This window comes from Fonsecaea monophora (genome assembly GCF_001642475.1).
Source record: "Fonsecaea monophora strain CBS 269.37 chromosome Unknown Scaff72, whole genome shotgun sequence".
NCBI lineage: Eukaryota > Fungi > Ascomycota > Eurotiomycetes > Chaetothyriales > Herpotrichiellaceae > Fonsecaea > Fonsecaea monophora.
The window spans coordinates 137,017-151,297 of NW_019174003.1; the positions used below are offsets into that span (position 1 = coordinate 137,017).

General features: G+C 52.5%; 6 protein-coding genes across 6 annotated transcripts; 3 read left to right on the top strand and 3 right to left on the bottom strand.

Annotated features, from left to right (window-relative positions):
* Positions 1-1,282: 1,282 nt before the first annotated feature.
* On the top strand, positions 1,283-3,571 carry AYO21_08397 (hypothetical protein; the record flags this gene model as incomplete). Its single annotated transcript, XM_022658342.1, has 4 exons — positions 1,283-1,645; positions 1,728-2,130; positions 2,189-2,345; positions 3,466-3,571. The coding sequence occupies 4 exons, from the start codon at positions 1,283-1,285 to the stop codon at positions 3,569-3,571; spliced, it is 1,029 nt and encodes a 342-aa protein (XP_022509383.1).
* A 1,893-nt stretch (positions 3,572-5,464) lies between these two features.
* Positions 5,465-6,483, top strand: AYO21_08398 (hypothetical protein; the record flags this gene model as incomplete). Its single annotated transcript, XM_022658343.1, has 2 exons — positions 5,465-5,537; positions 5,594-6,483. The coding sequence occupies 2 exons, from the start codon at positions 5,465-5,467 to the stop codon at positions 6,481-6,483; spliced, it is 963 nt and encodes a 320-aa protein (XP_022509384.1).
* An 882-nt stretch (positions 6,484-7,365) lies between these two features.
* Positions 7,366-8,347, bottom strand: AYO21_08399 (septum-promoting GTP-binding protein 1; the record flags this gene model as incomplete). Its single annotated transcript, XM_022658344.1, has 3 exons — positions 7,366-7,542; positions 7,607-7,899; positions 7,954-8,347. 3 exons carry the CDS (start codon positions 8,345-8,347, stop codon positions 7,366-7,368), a joined length of 864 nt encoding a protein of 287 aa, XP_022509385.1.
* Positions 8,348-8,699: 352 nt separating this feature from the next.
* On the bottom strand, positions 8,700-9,331 carry AYO21_08400 (hypothetical protein; the record flags this gene model as incomplete). Its single annotated transcript, XM_022658345.1, has 2 exons — positions 8,700-9,171; positions 9,231-9,331. 2 exons carry the CDS (start codon positions 9,329-9,331, stop codon positions 8,700-8,702), a joined length of 573 nt encoding a protein of 190 aa, XP_022509386.1.
* A 988-nt stretch (positions 9,332-10,319) lies between these two features.
* AYO21_08401 (hypothetical protein) lies at positions 10,320-12,299 on the top strand (the record flags this gene model as incomplete). The annotated part of the gene is made up of 1 exon (XM_022658346.1): positions 10,320-12,299. One exon carries the CDS (start codon positions 10,320-10,322, stop codon positions 12,297-12,299), a length of 1,980 nt encoding a protein of 659 aa, XP_022509387.1.
* An 893-nt stretch (positions 12,300-13,192) lies between these two features.
* AYO21_08402 (isopentenyl-diphosphate delta-isomerase) lies at positions 13,193-14,029 on the bottom strand (the record flags this gene model as incomplete). Its single annotated transcript, XM_022658347.1, has 1 exon — positions 13,193-14,029. The coding sequence occupies one exon, from the start codon at positions 14,027-14,029 to the stop codon at positions 13,193-13,195; it is 837 nt and encodes a 278-aa protein (XP_022509388.1).
* Positions 14,030-14,281: the final 252 nt, after the last annotated feature.

The following is a 14,281-nucleotide window of genomic DNA, read 5'->3' on the forward strand; positions in this document are numbered from 1 at the left end:
CATCTGATAGAGAAGGCCCTCCCATTCATTCATTCCCCAACCAATCAATCAATCAACCAACCGTGTATGGCATGATATGACATGATATGACATGAGATCCGTGAGAAACCCCATTTCGGGGAAAGGTCGGGGCTTCATAGCATTACCTGCTGCATCCATCGTTTGTGACTATTTCTCCAGAGCTGGTTGGATCGTTTCTTGTTTTGCTCCAAAGCACGCTCAGGCCCGAAGCCTCGTCAGCTTGATACTGCTTACAGTCTAGTGGGCTGCTCCCGTATCTCCTCAGCTGTTGAGATGCAACAACCCTTCTTTCTGTTCTTCGAAAATAAATGTCAGAGTTGAAGGGACGCAGGAGGGTGAGGAGGACATTTGTCGCCCAATTGCAGCCCGTAAAAGTCTTTCCCCTTTGGAGATTCTGGATTTTTCTCCGGGGCCAAGAGAGGGCATGGAGAAACCAAAGAGTTTGGAGGATTCGTCGGACGATCTTCGAAATCGACTTTTCTTTTCCCTTCTTCTCCAAATAATTTAAACGCTTTAGCTCTGTGCCTGGTCTGGTCTCTTTTTCTTGGTCGCTTCTTATGTAATACCTAGGTGCATAGTCCTTCGGTAAAATGGCTACATACAAAGAAGGAAGCTGACAAGAACCCGCCGAAACCGGACAAATGCCGGGGTAGAAACCTGGAAATTGTGGTCCTCGATATCAAACGATACCCACCCCCTCACTCACTCACTCACTCAATCACTCAATGAACTATGTAGGTACTCGTACCTAGGGTGGCCAGATACCGTCAGACTCGGATCGGTTTCGCCTCCCCCCGGGGGGAGGGGGAGAGGGGTCACCAGGGGTTTTGTCCCACAGTGACATAAACATGTCCTCCTCCATTGGCAATAATGGGTTTAATTTTCAATCCAGAGGGTTTAAGAGATTTGCGGGACGGCACCGACAGAGCGGAACCGCAAGTAGTAGAGAAAATGAGGGGAGATGGAGAGAAAAAAGATGGAGAAACTCAAGTAGAGGGCCCGCGGAAGGATGGTGACGGGGGGCGGCGGGCGAGTATAAAGACGATTCGTTTTGGATGTTGCTTGGCCTCCAACAAAGTTGAGGTCAGAAAAGGTGCGCAGCCAGCAGCAGATAACTTGACGTGTGTGTCTCTCTCTCCAGAAAAGCCTACGATAGAGAGTGTTGTCTCTGTCTGCCATTATACTACAGACCTGACTTGACTTGACCTGATCGGATCGAATCCGCAACGAGCCTCAATCCCTACCCAGGAAACCAACCAAGATGCCCAACACCAAGACGGTCCACGTCCCTCACCTGGGCGGCATCGACGCCGCGTACCAGATGCCCTACCCCTACGACGCGTCTAAGCCGACGTTGATCCTCGTCAACAGCTTCACCACCTCGTCCGAGCTGTACCAGAAGCAGTACGCCAACAAAGAACTCACGGACAAGATGAACCTCTTGGCCATCGAGCTGCTCGGCCACGGGCAGACGCGGACCAAGTCGGAGAATTTCACATACTGGGACACGGCCATCATGAACATCCAGGTCATGGACGCGCTGGGCATCAAGAAGGCCTTTGTCCTGGGCACGAGCCAGGGTGGATGGATCACGGTGCGGATGGCGCTGTTGGCTCCTGAAAAGGTAATGTCACCACACCAATGGCCCTGTCTCTCCCTCTGTGGGATGTGGAAGGATATAACTGACACACATTTCTACCTCGCAGATCCAAGGTATCATCCCCCTCGGCACCTCGCTGGACTACGAGTCCGAACGCACCCGCAAACTCGGCTGCTGGGACGGCGTGGCCGCTTGCACGGGCCCCATCGACAAATGGACGAGCAAGACCCCGACGCCCGACTTCAAACCCGACCTCGAATACTGCGATTTCCTGATCGACATCGGCTTCGGCAAGGGCTGCACCCAGGAGATGCGCGAGTTCTGGCGCAAGACCATCCAGGCCAACTACCAGGGCGACGACGGCCGACGACGGGCGAGGATGGCGGCTATCAATCTGCGCGAGCGCGACGGCCTGCACGGTCGACTGTTTGACGTCAAGTGTCCGGTTATGTGGTTACATGTACGGCCCTTCCCCCATCCCTCTCCCAGTTTCTCCTTCATGTGTATTTGTAAGAGGCGTATTGTTCAACGCTAACACGTGGGGGTTCTGTCTCGTACAGGGCTCAGACGACCTCGTCTACAGCGTCGCCAACGCGAAGGAGGAAATCAAGCTCCTCACCAACTCGCCGTCGGCCGAGCTGATCGTGGTTCCCGGCGGGGCGCACTTCTTGTCAGCATCGCACCCGAAGGAGGTGGATAGTGCCCTCATCGCCTTTGTGGGCAAGTATGCTTGAACTCATGGCCATAAAATATCCCGCGAAGGTCGGCATGCTTTGTGAAAAAGACATCCTGTCATGTTTGATGCCTCGAGGGCTTTGGTGGCGTGGGCCTCTAACCCCATCCCCTGTTTGTAGCTTCCTTGTGTCTTCTGACTGCAGGGTCCTTGTCATCGAGGTACACATGTCATCAATGTATGTAGGTGTGTAGGTATGATGTATGGATATACGCACTTACTCCTAGACCCGTTAAACCCAGTTCGAAAATCGAAGCCCGAGTCCCTATAAGACTTGCACCAGTAGATGTGAATGATCATGGTGATGTTTTGCGCATCTGGAAAGAAACTCATAGCATGTAACTGACCCATGTAGATTTTCCTGCTGTTGTCGTTGCGCTTGTTCACCTGTGGGTGGATGGTGGTTTATTCTCGGAGGGACGTTTGTCCGGCCGGCCACCTGGTTATCCACCCACCCCCTTTGCTGTGCCAGCCTCGTGGATGCTGGATCAACGCCACACATAGTCTTTGCACCACGCCCACGGACAAGACACGGGAAGGAAGGTGTATGCAAGCCTGCCATTTTCAACAGTTTGACGCCCGTGGTGTTTCATCTGTGGTTGTCTGTCTCCAAATTGGTCAGCTGGTGTTGCGGTTTCAGGTGGGCGCGGTTGACGATGCATGGACTTGTTTGATTGCTGAAATGCAAAGGGTTTGTGTGCCAGTGGGTCGTTTTGCTTTGTGCCACCATCATCTTCCTTTGTCACATCTGGTACACCATATCCTTGGAGTTGTGCGGTTTGTGTTGCGTCGGGGTATCTAGATGTTGTTGGACAGAACTGCGTTGTGCTGGAGGGAGTAGATGATCTCCTTGTTTGCAGGCATTGTTTGTTTTATGGACTGTTTGCCTTTGGGATGTACTATTTCAGTGTTGTTGGATCTGTGAAAGGTCGAGATGTGGTGGACAGCGAGGACAGAAAGGAGCCAGATGCTGGAGTAGTCAGACAAGCAATCGTGTCGACGTGTCTGAAGCATGATATATGCCATACCAAGCATAGAGAGAACCGTGTTAATGGCGTAGATTGAGTACAGATGATGCAGAAGGTCAATTATTTGCTCTCATCCGTCGCAGCGCAACAGTCATGCACGCCGCTGCTCCAGCGGCAGCAGTCAAGACTCATGTCATCGGCGCGGCTGGTGCTAATGCGGCCAGTGACCACGATATGCTCCGCTTTTAATCAATGTTTTCCTTCTTCTGAATCACTTCTGCCCGTCTCTGTTCATTCAGAACTGTTTTCGCTCTTTGAATCTCCCTCGACAAGATTTGGACCTTCTTTGTTCTCAAACTGACCATGCACTTCATCAACCACACGATGTCTCCTAGAAAGAGACTCGAGTATGATGCCCTCCAACAGTAGTATGAGGTGATCCATCTCAAGAAAAAGATGACAGTTCTGTCCCTGATGTGGGTGAGATTGGCGGCACAAGGCCACGACTGACTCTTTGAAGCAGAGCCTTGAAGGCCCCTGCTTGACGACAAATTGCCAGCATCGACGATGACGAGGTCATCTCAGCTCAGTCCACTTGTTGCCGTCGAACACATCTATCAACTTGCCTGACCTTGGCCTTGTTGAGAATGCCCAGGAGGCAGACAGCAACCGTCCCATTCTCCAGTAATAAACACGTCTGTGAAACAACATGGAACAAGATCAAGTCCTGAGGCGCAAGAACAATACGTCTGCCCTCTAAGCTCACCGTCAAGACTTCCACAGCAAGAGCCCTCAAGAGTTGGGCTGGAAAACAGGGACACCTCCATAGTAAGTCTCCGACTCCAGTCCCCAAAACCAACCATGATGAACAAATTGCCCTCTGTCAATATGCACGACGCCTCGAGGTATCGGCATAGATGCGAAGAAAAGCTTATACTTATCTGAACGGACTCTCTCAATCCTTTCCTGCATCCCTCTACCTTTGTCTGGACGTATGCTGACCCGAGGCCTTGACAAGTGCTCCAAGCTCGTGTCAATCATCGGGGACACAAGGACAGCCCTGCAATCTCGTCAACCATTCGCCGCTGTATCGTGCTTCAGACGTCACTCGATGGTAAGTAAAGTTTCCTGTCTCCTGATGCATGCCCAGTACTTTTCCTGTGATGAATTTTATCCCATACAATGAATGGAGTTCTTTTGGAACGATGGCATACAACGCTCGATTTGCCCTGAAAAGGAGAATCGCGACCACGGTTACCCATCCCCCAAGTTCAAGGGAGGCTGGACCGCTGATTCGACTTTTGTGACCAGAATTGTTGACTCACAATTGTCACGAACCGGTCGAGACTCTGGCAATTACAACCAACCTCAGGAGACAAAACCTACCAGAGAAGTCGATAGATGACGGTCAGAGGCGAAGGAGGGCCATGTCTTCATAAGAGGAGGTGTACATTTCGTGGGAGACATTGTGTTCAGAGAAGAATTAAAGTAGAGGCACAGAGCCAGCACATGTGGCGTCACTGCGTCATTGCGTCACACATAGAAATATCACCATGTGGATGAACCATCGTGCCATGCCATCAACTCGACCATATTACTCACTCTTCACAAAGGCCTCTGAAGATTCTTTTATCCGAGATGTTACTGTCACCTCTGTTCGCAATGACACGTCACCCAGCCTCGCCGTCCCCGCTTGTTCCTGCATAGCCGAGCCCATGCATGCTGCACGCATAGAGCCGGAGATAGGCTTGCTTCAGCGACCGTCCACCCGCAGGTCGCGTCCAAAGGATGACACGAAAACCTTTCGACGTATCTCATTGGACAGCCCTCGACCATCAACCATGTTGGAAATTAGTCGATGCATCGATGCAGGACATGTCGCATGCTGACAGATGGCGTTGCGGTTTTAAAGAGGCTGTGGCGTTGTGCATACAGGGACCATCTCCAGAGGTTACATGAGTCAGCATCAAGCTGTTCGTGGTATCTTGTGTACAACCGTGGCGGGATATAAAGGAGATGCAGTCTTCTGCGACCTTAGACCCTTGAGAGTAGCATTTTCATCACCAGTGACCAACTACCAACGCTATCCCACGAACGTCACATTCTTAAACATCTGCAGAGCATTCTCGCGGCGAAAGCGCAATGTCATTCGGGTTCGAGACAACGGGCGATGAAATAGTGGACCATTTCGAAGACCAAGTCAAGGGCAAGACCTGTAAGACCCAGAGTTTTCCGGGATTGTGTGAAGATAGCCAGCTCATGGATATCCAGTCCTAATCACCGGTCCAACGCCAGGAGGAATCGGTGCCGAATCAGCACTCTGTCTCGCAAGAGCAAACCCCAGACATCTGGTCCTTGCCGGCCGCTCGCGACAGAAGATCCAACCTCTGATCGACCAACTCCAGGAGACCAACCCGAACGTGAAGACCAGCTTCGTCCCGCTCGACCTCGGGAGCCAAAAGTCTGTGCGGCAAGCCGTCGAGGATGTCAAGGCACTTCTCGAGGGGGACAAGATCGACTACGTGATCCTCAACGCCGCCATCATGGCGTGCCCGTACGGGGTGACGGAAGACGGCATCGAGACGCAGTTAGCCACGAACCACCTTGGCCACTTCCTCTTCACCAACCTCCTCCTGAAGAGCGGCCTGATCGGGTCGCGCGTCGTCATCGTCAGCAGCTCAGCGTCCGAACGTGCGGCGGAATACGCTTTCCAGCCTCTGGATGACATATCGTACAGCGACGGCGCCACTTACGACGCGATGCAAGCGTACACTTTCTCCAAGGCGTGCAGCGTCCTCTACGGAAAGCGACTCGCCAGACTCCTCCACCACAAACACCCGGACGTGGCCGTCTTCAGCCTCAACCCGGGAAGCATCCGCACGAATCTGCAGGGCTACATGAACGCCGACGTGCGCAGCCGCGCCATCGACGTCGCCCGACGCTACAACCCTGCCTTCACGATACCCGAGCTCAAGACCCTGCAGCAAGGCTGCGCAACCCAGCTCCGTGCGGCGCTGGACCCGACTTTGGCAGTCGACTCGGGCGCCTACCTCGACGACTGCCAGGTGACGAGGGTGGCTGTCCACGAGGGCCACGCGCGGTACACCGACCAAGTTTGGGAGTTGAGCGAGCGGCTTGTGGGAGAGAAATTCGAGTTTTAGGCCAGGCCGCACCGGCAGGCCCGTCCTGGTATATATTATATCCCTTGTCCGGATCGGCTGAAATGGGATATCACGCGGTGTCGTCTGTCGGACTCATTGGTCCTTTACAAGAAAGCGCTTCTCTCACCTGGAGACTGAAACCAGCGGGGCGGCGACGCGTAATATTAATTGTTTGGTTGCATACCAAAGCGTGCAGGCATGTGTTGAGACAACCGATACCTACAAAGTGTTCGAGCCTTTGAAGCTTTCATCACAAAAGAGGCCTTCGTCACGGATCATTCTTGTTCTGTATCTCCATCGAATTTTTTTTCTTACTCATTCAAATTCATTCCGGGGTCATAGACTGTTTCTAACCACGCGAGTGGTCTCTGCACTAAAAACTAATACTCTTTGGACATTCTCATCGCTTAAAGAATACTTGTTGCCCCCTTTGATCACGGATCCTTCCGAAAATAGTCCCATTCCACCTCTGCTTTTTTCTACAACGTTGAGAAATGCAGAAAGGGGACCTCACGGACGAGTTCTGGTCGCAAAACGTGAACATGATAACTGCTTCCATCAACGCCACTGCTGGAATTCAACAAGAGATTTCGACAATATGCCGGACGATAGGGCGCCGATGGACAGAGTACGGGATTGACACCGGGCCGCCTCATTAATTCTGGGACTCGATGGGCTGCTGACATTCGCCCAAATTATTTCGAGGGGAGGTGTGGTGTGTAGTTGGTCTCCTCTCGTGGATGTATTCGATTCTGCTCATGATCAGATCCCCGTCGTCCGCATCAGACTCGTTTAGTACATCTTAAGAGGGTAGAGGTCAGGTTGCTGCGCTCACGGAGCATTCCTTCGCCCCAGCAGCGAGTATAACGCGGTGTCACCACATCAGTTGACCGACTGATACAGCAGCAGCGGTTCGCCGACATTTTCAATCTCCGGAATCGTGCATTTCAGATCGAATGCTTTGGAGAGGACAATCTTGAAGATCTTTTGGACATTGATGCTGTGGCTTGTGCTGCTGAAGATGAGACTCGCGCGCATGGCTTTTGCGAATCTTCGAGCCTGTGAAACACACGAGGTCAACATGGCTGTGCTAATCACATGGCCAAAAGTTGCTCCGACTCACCTGGTTGCTGATCTCCTCTTGATCCTCCCTTGGGAAATTAACAAAATGGTCGTACTTTGTACCGATCAAGAAAGGTATGGCAGTCTTGTTAAATCCTCTACCCTGTCTGTACCATTCTTTTATGCTATTGAGCGTTGATTTCCGTGTCAAGTCGAACATGAAAAGGATAGCGACGGCATCGTTGCAGACAAGGGGAAGCATGTTGACAAACTCTCGTTGGCCACCGAGATCCCAGATCGAGAAGGTGATTTCTGTATTGCGTATCGAGATGGTCTTCTCCATGAAGTTGACGCCTAAGGAAGCGTTAGCTGCTGGCGGCTAAATCATCAGAGGGAAGGGAAGCGCACCCAAGGTCTGTATGTAGTCTTCATCCCAGCTACCCTCGACGTATTTGACCATTAGACTCGTCTTGCCGATCTGAGCATCTCCAACCATCCCGACTTTGATGACGACACTGGATTTGCTGGACGGTTGTGACTGTCTGTTCTCTTGATATTGTGTTTGTTGATGTCCGCCCATTCCAGAACCAGGTCTTGAGGTCGGTTGCTGGTAGAGGCTTGGAGAGTTATATCTCTGATTGGAGTCGCTGTCCATTGGCGGAGTTGCGGTAGCATTGGAAGTGTGAGATTGATGGCCGTTCTGGATCGCGGTAGTGTCCTCTTGTGGCTGATCCTGGTCATTGACGATGTGAGGACTGTATGCCGAATCGGCGGGGTATTCAGCGGGAGCGGTGGGATCCATGGCTGGAACGACAACGAGCGAAGGACGGACGAGACGGAAAGATGAAAATTAGCTTTGAAAGCCTGCGGATGAAGCCTTGGGTCGGCTCATGCAGCGAAGATGAGCGTCGGTCTGAGGCTGCGGATGCGGTCGAAAGATGAAGTTTTGGTGTGTAGGTAAAGTAGGGTCGACAGGGAGCCCTTACATGGCGAATCAACACTCGAGGCACGCTCAACCACCGCAGACGCGTCTACGAACTCCAATCAGCGCCGAGAAAGTTAACTCTCAACCTCCGCAGCTGAGTGTGAGCGCGTTACAGTTTTGAGAGCATCCAGTCCTTCTCAATCGTATGACTATCCGTCATCATCATGAATCAAGTACGATATATTACACTCGCGGCAGCGGCAGCCTGCCGTTGTCTCGATGCCTGCACTTCGGCCCCCAAGAATAACGCACAAGCTGCAATAATCGCCGTCGAGACTACCCCAAAGATGATCTGCGTTTTCATCCCCGTCTGGACCAATGCCCGTCGTCTCGCATACTTTGTGACTGTCCGCATGTAGATGCCCAATCCGCTCACCAGACACGCCAGGGAAAGGACCCAGAAGATGATCCCTAGTGGATGAGATAACCGCCTTTCCAGGGAAGTAGGCTGGCTCTTTAGATGGAAGTTGACGAATATGGCGACGGCCACAACGGCCATATAGATGGATAGCCGGAGCCAGGATAAAAACGTTCTTTCGTTGGCACAATGGTCGCGGGCATCAGATGAAACATTAGAGAACAGAAGGGGTGCATAGAGAGGTCGCAGAAGAAACATCTGGATGGGATTCTCTGGATGGGTGCTGTATGACACGCTGATTAGGCATCTGGCTGTCCCCAGCAACCCCGTGAAGAGACTTACTCGTCAACGTTGATGGTAGCACCGAAGGGATTGTAGAGGAGATGCCAGGCATCCTCTGTTGCCGGCGGAGGACTGATGTCTGGGTCCGCGGGAGGAGCCATATCTATTGTCGTTGGACGGGCAAGCACAAATGTTCTGAGTCAGTAACACACATTTAGGAATGGATATGGCTGATGCTGCATAAATACAGGAATACTTGTAAAAATCGATGGAGCTCGCTCTGGATGGTTCGCAGGGCTCTAAAATGACGCAACCGATCGATGCGCGATAGCCACCTGCACACCAAGCAGAGATGACCCAGTGGCCCAGTAGCCCAGTGGCCCAGTAGCCCAGTGGCCCAGTAGCCCAGTGGCCCTAGACCCCGATGCCTCGGCAGCCCCAAAACCACTTCTAGGCGTTGCCGGGCATGCCTTGAGCGAATAATACGAGGTTCTCCATGCTTCACTTCTTCCAAGCACACGACGGGGTATTGAGCTTGTGAGTGAGCTTGTTAGTTTATCACAGGTCAAAACCGACCTGGATACTAGGTATTTGCTATCTGAGAGAACAAGTTGATCCCTCACGTTATCCATCTATGCCTTGCCAGAAGCACTCGTTCTCAACCTGGTAGCCAGAGCCGGGCGAAGATAATGTCCTTCCCAGCACCTATGCCCTTGCCTCCTCCCAGCGGTAGGCACCGAGAGGCACCAATAACACCTGAGAAAACAGTCAGAGCCGCCTCCAAGCCCCCAGAAGCAGTTAAGCGCGGGCAAGAACTGGTGCCGGATTTGGTCAGCGTAGCCGATAAACAATTACCATTTGGAGGCCCGCCTTGCTTGCTTGCGCACATCTGCGGAGTAACTAGTTGGCTCACCGAGCTTTATCAGTTGAGCAACCAACGTCGTAGTAATTTCAACCATATCTTCTCAACCTTGATCCAAGGCGGAAACGGTCATGATTTGCGGTGCCATCCTCCTGCCGCAACTTGTTTCTCACTATATAGCTATTCAAAGGCCCTCTGCCACCTGAGCATGCCACTCCGTCTCATGAGCTAGTCTGTCCCAGTCACCGCCAGAAAGTATTTCTATCTAGTCAACAGGCCTGCCCAACATGGCGACGCCTCCCAAATACATCAGTCCTCTCGAGCGTGTCACCAGTGTCACGAACCGAGTCTTCTCCAACTCCCTCCCAGATCCTTCGCCCATCGCCCAGGCCTCACTTGCCCGGGATATCGAGGAAGACACAGACGAGGAAGCCACGGAGACAGAGTCCGAATCAGAAAGTTCTACACTGCGGCCTTCCACATCTGCTCCAGGAACAGGAGGATATTCATTTGTGGGATCATACCGCAGACCGAGCTTTGCTGGAGCGGGAAACAGAGCTACTCTCCTACCCCGCCTTGCACCAGAACATGAGCGACTCTCGAAGGAAGAGAGACAACGGGCAATGGAGGAGGAACGGTCTCTACTGAGAGACAACAATCTAATACCACCCAAACATCCTCAGACCGCGGGCGACCAAGGCAGTCGCAGGAGAAGCATTTTCCATATACCTGGCGGTGACCGCAAAATCCCTCGAGATGAAGAGGCAGTCCCAGCGGTGGAGGTTAACGCCGGCCTTGTGACTGAGGTCTCGCCGTTGTTAGGTGACCCAGGTCTCCCTTATGGCGGACAAGATGACGCCCAGACCATCAATCAGAAGTGGGAGGAAGCTGTCGCAGCAGGCATGATTCACACAACCTGGCAGCGCGAGGCCAAAGTAATTGCTCGGTACTCTGCGCCGTTGATGGTAACCTTTATGCTCCAGTATTCGCTCACCGTCGCGAGCATTTTCACGGTTGGACATATCGGTACAGTGGAGCTAGGGGCAGTGAGCCTGGCATCTATGTCTGCCAACATCACCGGGTATGCCATTTACCAAGGTCTAGCCACGTCTCTTGACACCCTCTGCGCGCAAGCCTACGGATCCGGCCGCAAGAAACTGGTCGGCCTGCAAATGCAGCGCATGATCTACTTTCTATGGACCATCACCATACCCATTGCCATCATCTGGCTCTTTGCGGACAAAATTCTCCTTGCCCTGGTCCCCGAACCAGAGGTCGCTAAGCTTGCAGGCCTGTATCTGAAGGTCGTCCTTTTTGGTGCACCTGGCTATGCAGCCTTTGAATCCGGGAAACGCTTTGTCCAGGCTCAGGGGCTCTTCTCAGCCTCTCTCTATGTTCTCCTTTTCTGTGCCCCGTTTAATGCTTTCATGAACTGGCTGTTCGTCTGGAAGCTGGAAATGGGGTTTGTGGGAGCCCCTATCGCTGTTGCCGTCACAGATAATCTGCTCCCGCTAGGTCTCTTCATCTACGTCCGTTTCTTCTCCAAGACCGGTATGTCGTGCTGGAACGGATTCACAAAAAAGGCCTTGCAGAACTGGGGACCCATGGTCAAACTAGCCTTGCCAGGGGTGGTGATGATTGAAGCCGAAGTTCTCGCATTCGAAATTTTGACCTTTGCTGCCTCGTATTTCGGCACGACAGTCCTCGCCGCACAGTCTGTTCTCGCCACACTCACCTCGATCACTTTCCAGATCCCCTTCCCTCTCTCTATTGCTGGCTCCACGCGGGTCGCAAACCTCATCGGCGCCACATTGGCGGATGCCGCGAAAGTGTCCACACGTGTGACCTTCTCCGCTGCCATTGTCGTTGGTATCCTCAACGTGACCCTCCTCTCGGCCCTGAAAGATTACATCCCGCACCTCTTCACTTCAGACCCTGAGGTGGTCCGCATCGTTAGCGAAATTCTCCCTCTGTGCGCAGCGTTCCAACTATTCGATGCTCTTGCCGCCAACTGCAACGGCGTCCTCCGCGGCCTAGGTCGACAAGAATTCGGTGGTTACGTACAGCTGTTCTGCTACTATGCCTTTGCGATGCCGATCAGTTTCGGCACGGCGTTCGGTGCCGGCTGGGGGCTTTGGGGACTTTGGACCGGCGTGGCCCTCGCGCTGGGGCTGGTGGCTGTGATTGAATTCGTGTACCTCGCACGGACCGACTGGCAGAGGAGCGTCGAGGAAGCGAGGGCCAGGAATCTAGAAAGTGGCCAGTGATTGATGGTTTACGGAACTATAAAAGTCATATTCTCTAAATACACACACACACACACACACTCAGAAGTGCTGCAGGTATACTACGAGTACATGGACCTCGTCCCAGCAGATGATTACGATCTCGCTGCACAGGTATCTAGGGTGCTAGGGTAGGTAGATCTATGCTAATGAATGACCTCTAATGAATTCGACGAGATAAATCTACTGTAAACCTACCATATTGTGCCGTGTATATAAAGCGGCTGCTCTGGTCTAGTATGATCTGATCTGATCTGCTCTGCTCTGCTCTGATCTGATCTGGTATGTATGTATGTATATGTCTACTCGGTCTAGAATTCTCGCCACAGCCTTACCATATCACAGCCAGACCATGAAGTTACATACAAGTATACTCAGTATATCTATCATACATGACACAATCGAGTTTGGCGTCGCGTGTAGACGACAACTGCGCGGTACAGGCTACTGTGGGTATTGAGAGACACCTACTCGCCTGTGATATAGACGGTGTCTCCTAACGAATCAGGATAGACAGACAGAAGAGAAAGGGAAAGACACAGAAAGGGGGGGATTAATAATTCCTTGATGCTGGAGCTAGGCAGGTCTCTTTCTCCCAGACTCCCAGGCACCTAGGGTATGCATCTCGATTTGTCTGCAATCAATTACCAGGACTGACTATAACTATCCGTTTCATCGTGAGCCCAGGCCCAGTTTTCCCCTTTCCACGCCTGGAACGCCTGATAGTGAGAGAAAATGATGCTGGCTTCTACCAAATAATGCTCTTCATCCCAAGTTGTATCGCGTTGTGACCCATTCACAAGGGGCTGAGTCCTTGAGTGGACACAATCTGAGGCGATTGCCATGTGGGAGACGTTCAAAGTAGCTTGGGTTGTTTACATCCTCCGAATGTGTGTCTCGTTGGCCACTTCGCCCAACTTTCCCTGCACAAGCTGTTCCCACCAGTGGAACAGCATTCCCTCGCAAATCAGCCGGAACCAAGGCGTATACTTCAGAGCCTTGTCCTTGCCGCTCTGAGTCTCCACATCCTTGAACATCTGTCTCAGCTCCTCCGGGCTCACCCACCGCGTATCTTTGACTTCGTTCTTGTTGATGTCCAACGTGACGTCGGCCTCGATGAAGAGGATGTAGTCGATTTCGTGCTCTCCCCACGTGCCATCCGAGGGTGCAAGGTAGTGAATGCGCGCGAGGAAGGAAAAGTCCGAGATAGGCACTTGTGATGACTTGATGCCGAGTTCGTGGTGGAGTTTTCTCTGCGCAGCACGTTTGGCGCCTTCGATGTTACTTGCCAGCTCGCCGTTGCCGGTCTCTGAAGGGTGCGCGAGAGGGTGTGAACAGCATGTGTTCGTCCACATGTCGGGGAACGTGATCTTTTCACTTGCTCTTTGCTGCAGGAGCAACTTCTTCGTCTGCGGGTCGAAAAGAAACACCGAGAAAGCACGATGTAAGAGTCCCTGGTTGATATTGGTCATTAGGTGGCAAGCCTTTTTGGAGGCGGATCCAATGGGCATGTCGTCGTTGTCGAGGACGATGCAGACCTCGTCCATGAGACGGATTTGTTCTTCATCGTAGCCGGCGAGCATGTCGTCCGAGTTGGCATCTGACGTGCCGTTGGGTATGGAGTTGGGTGCCATATCGGCGCCGATCAACGTCGTGTGGACATCGGGGAAGAGAGTCGTGACATTGTCGCGGGTGATTGTTGTCGAAGCCATACTGGCTGTCTGCGAGGTAATGACTATTGGTAGGGAGTGTAGCAGAGCAGCCCGACGGAGGGTTTAGACAGGTTTCGAGGGAGGAATGGCGGGGTGGGAAAAACGGGGCTTTTGTTTGTGAAGGGCTCCTGCGGTTCTCGATGATCTGCTCCAAGGCGGTGAAATGCGAACAAGGGAAAAGAAAATATTGCCGCAGGGAAAATTCCAGTCACGTGCCAGGGGTAAACTTCGAGATTGCGGGACAAGATGGAC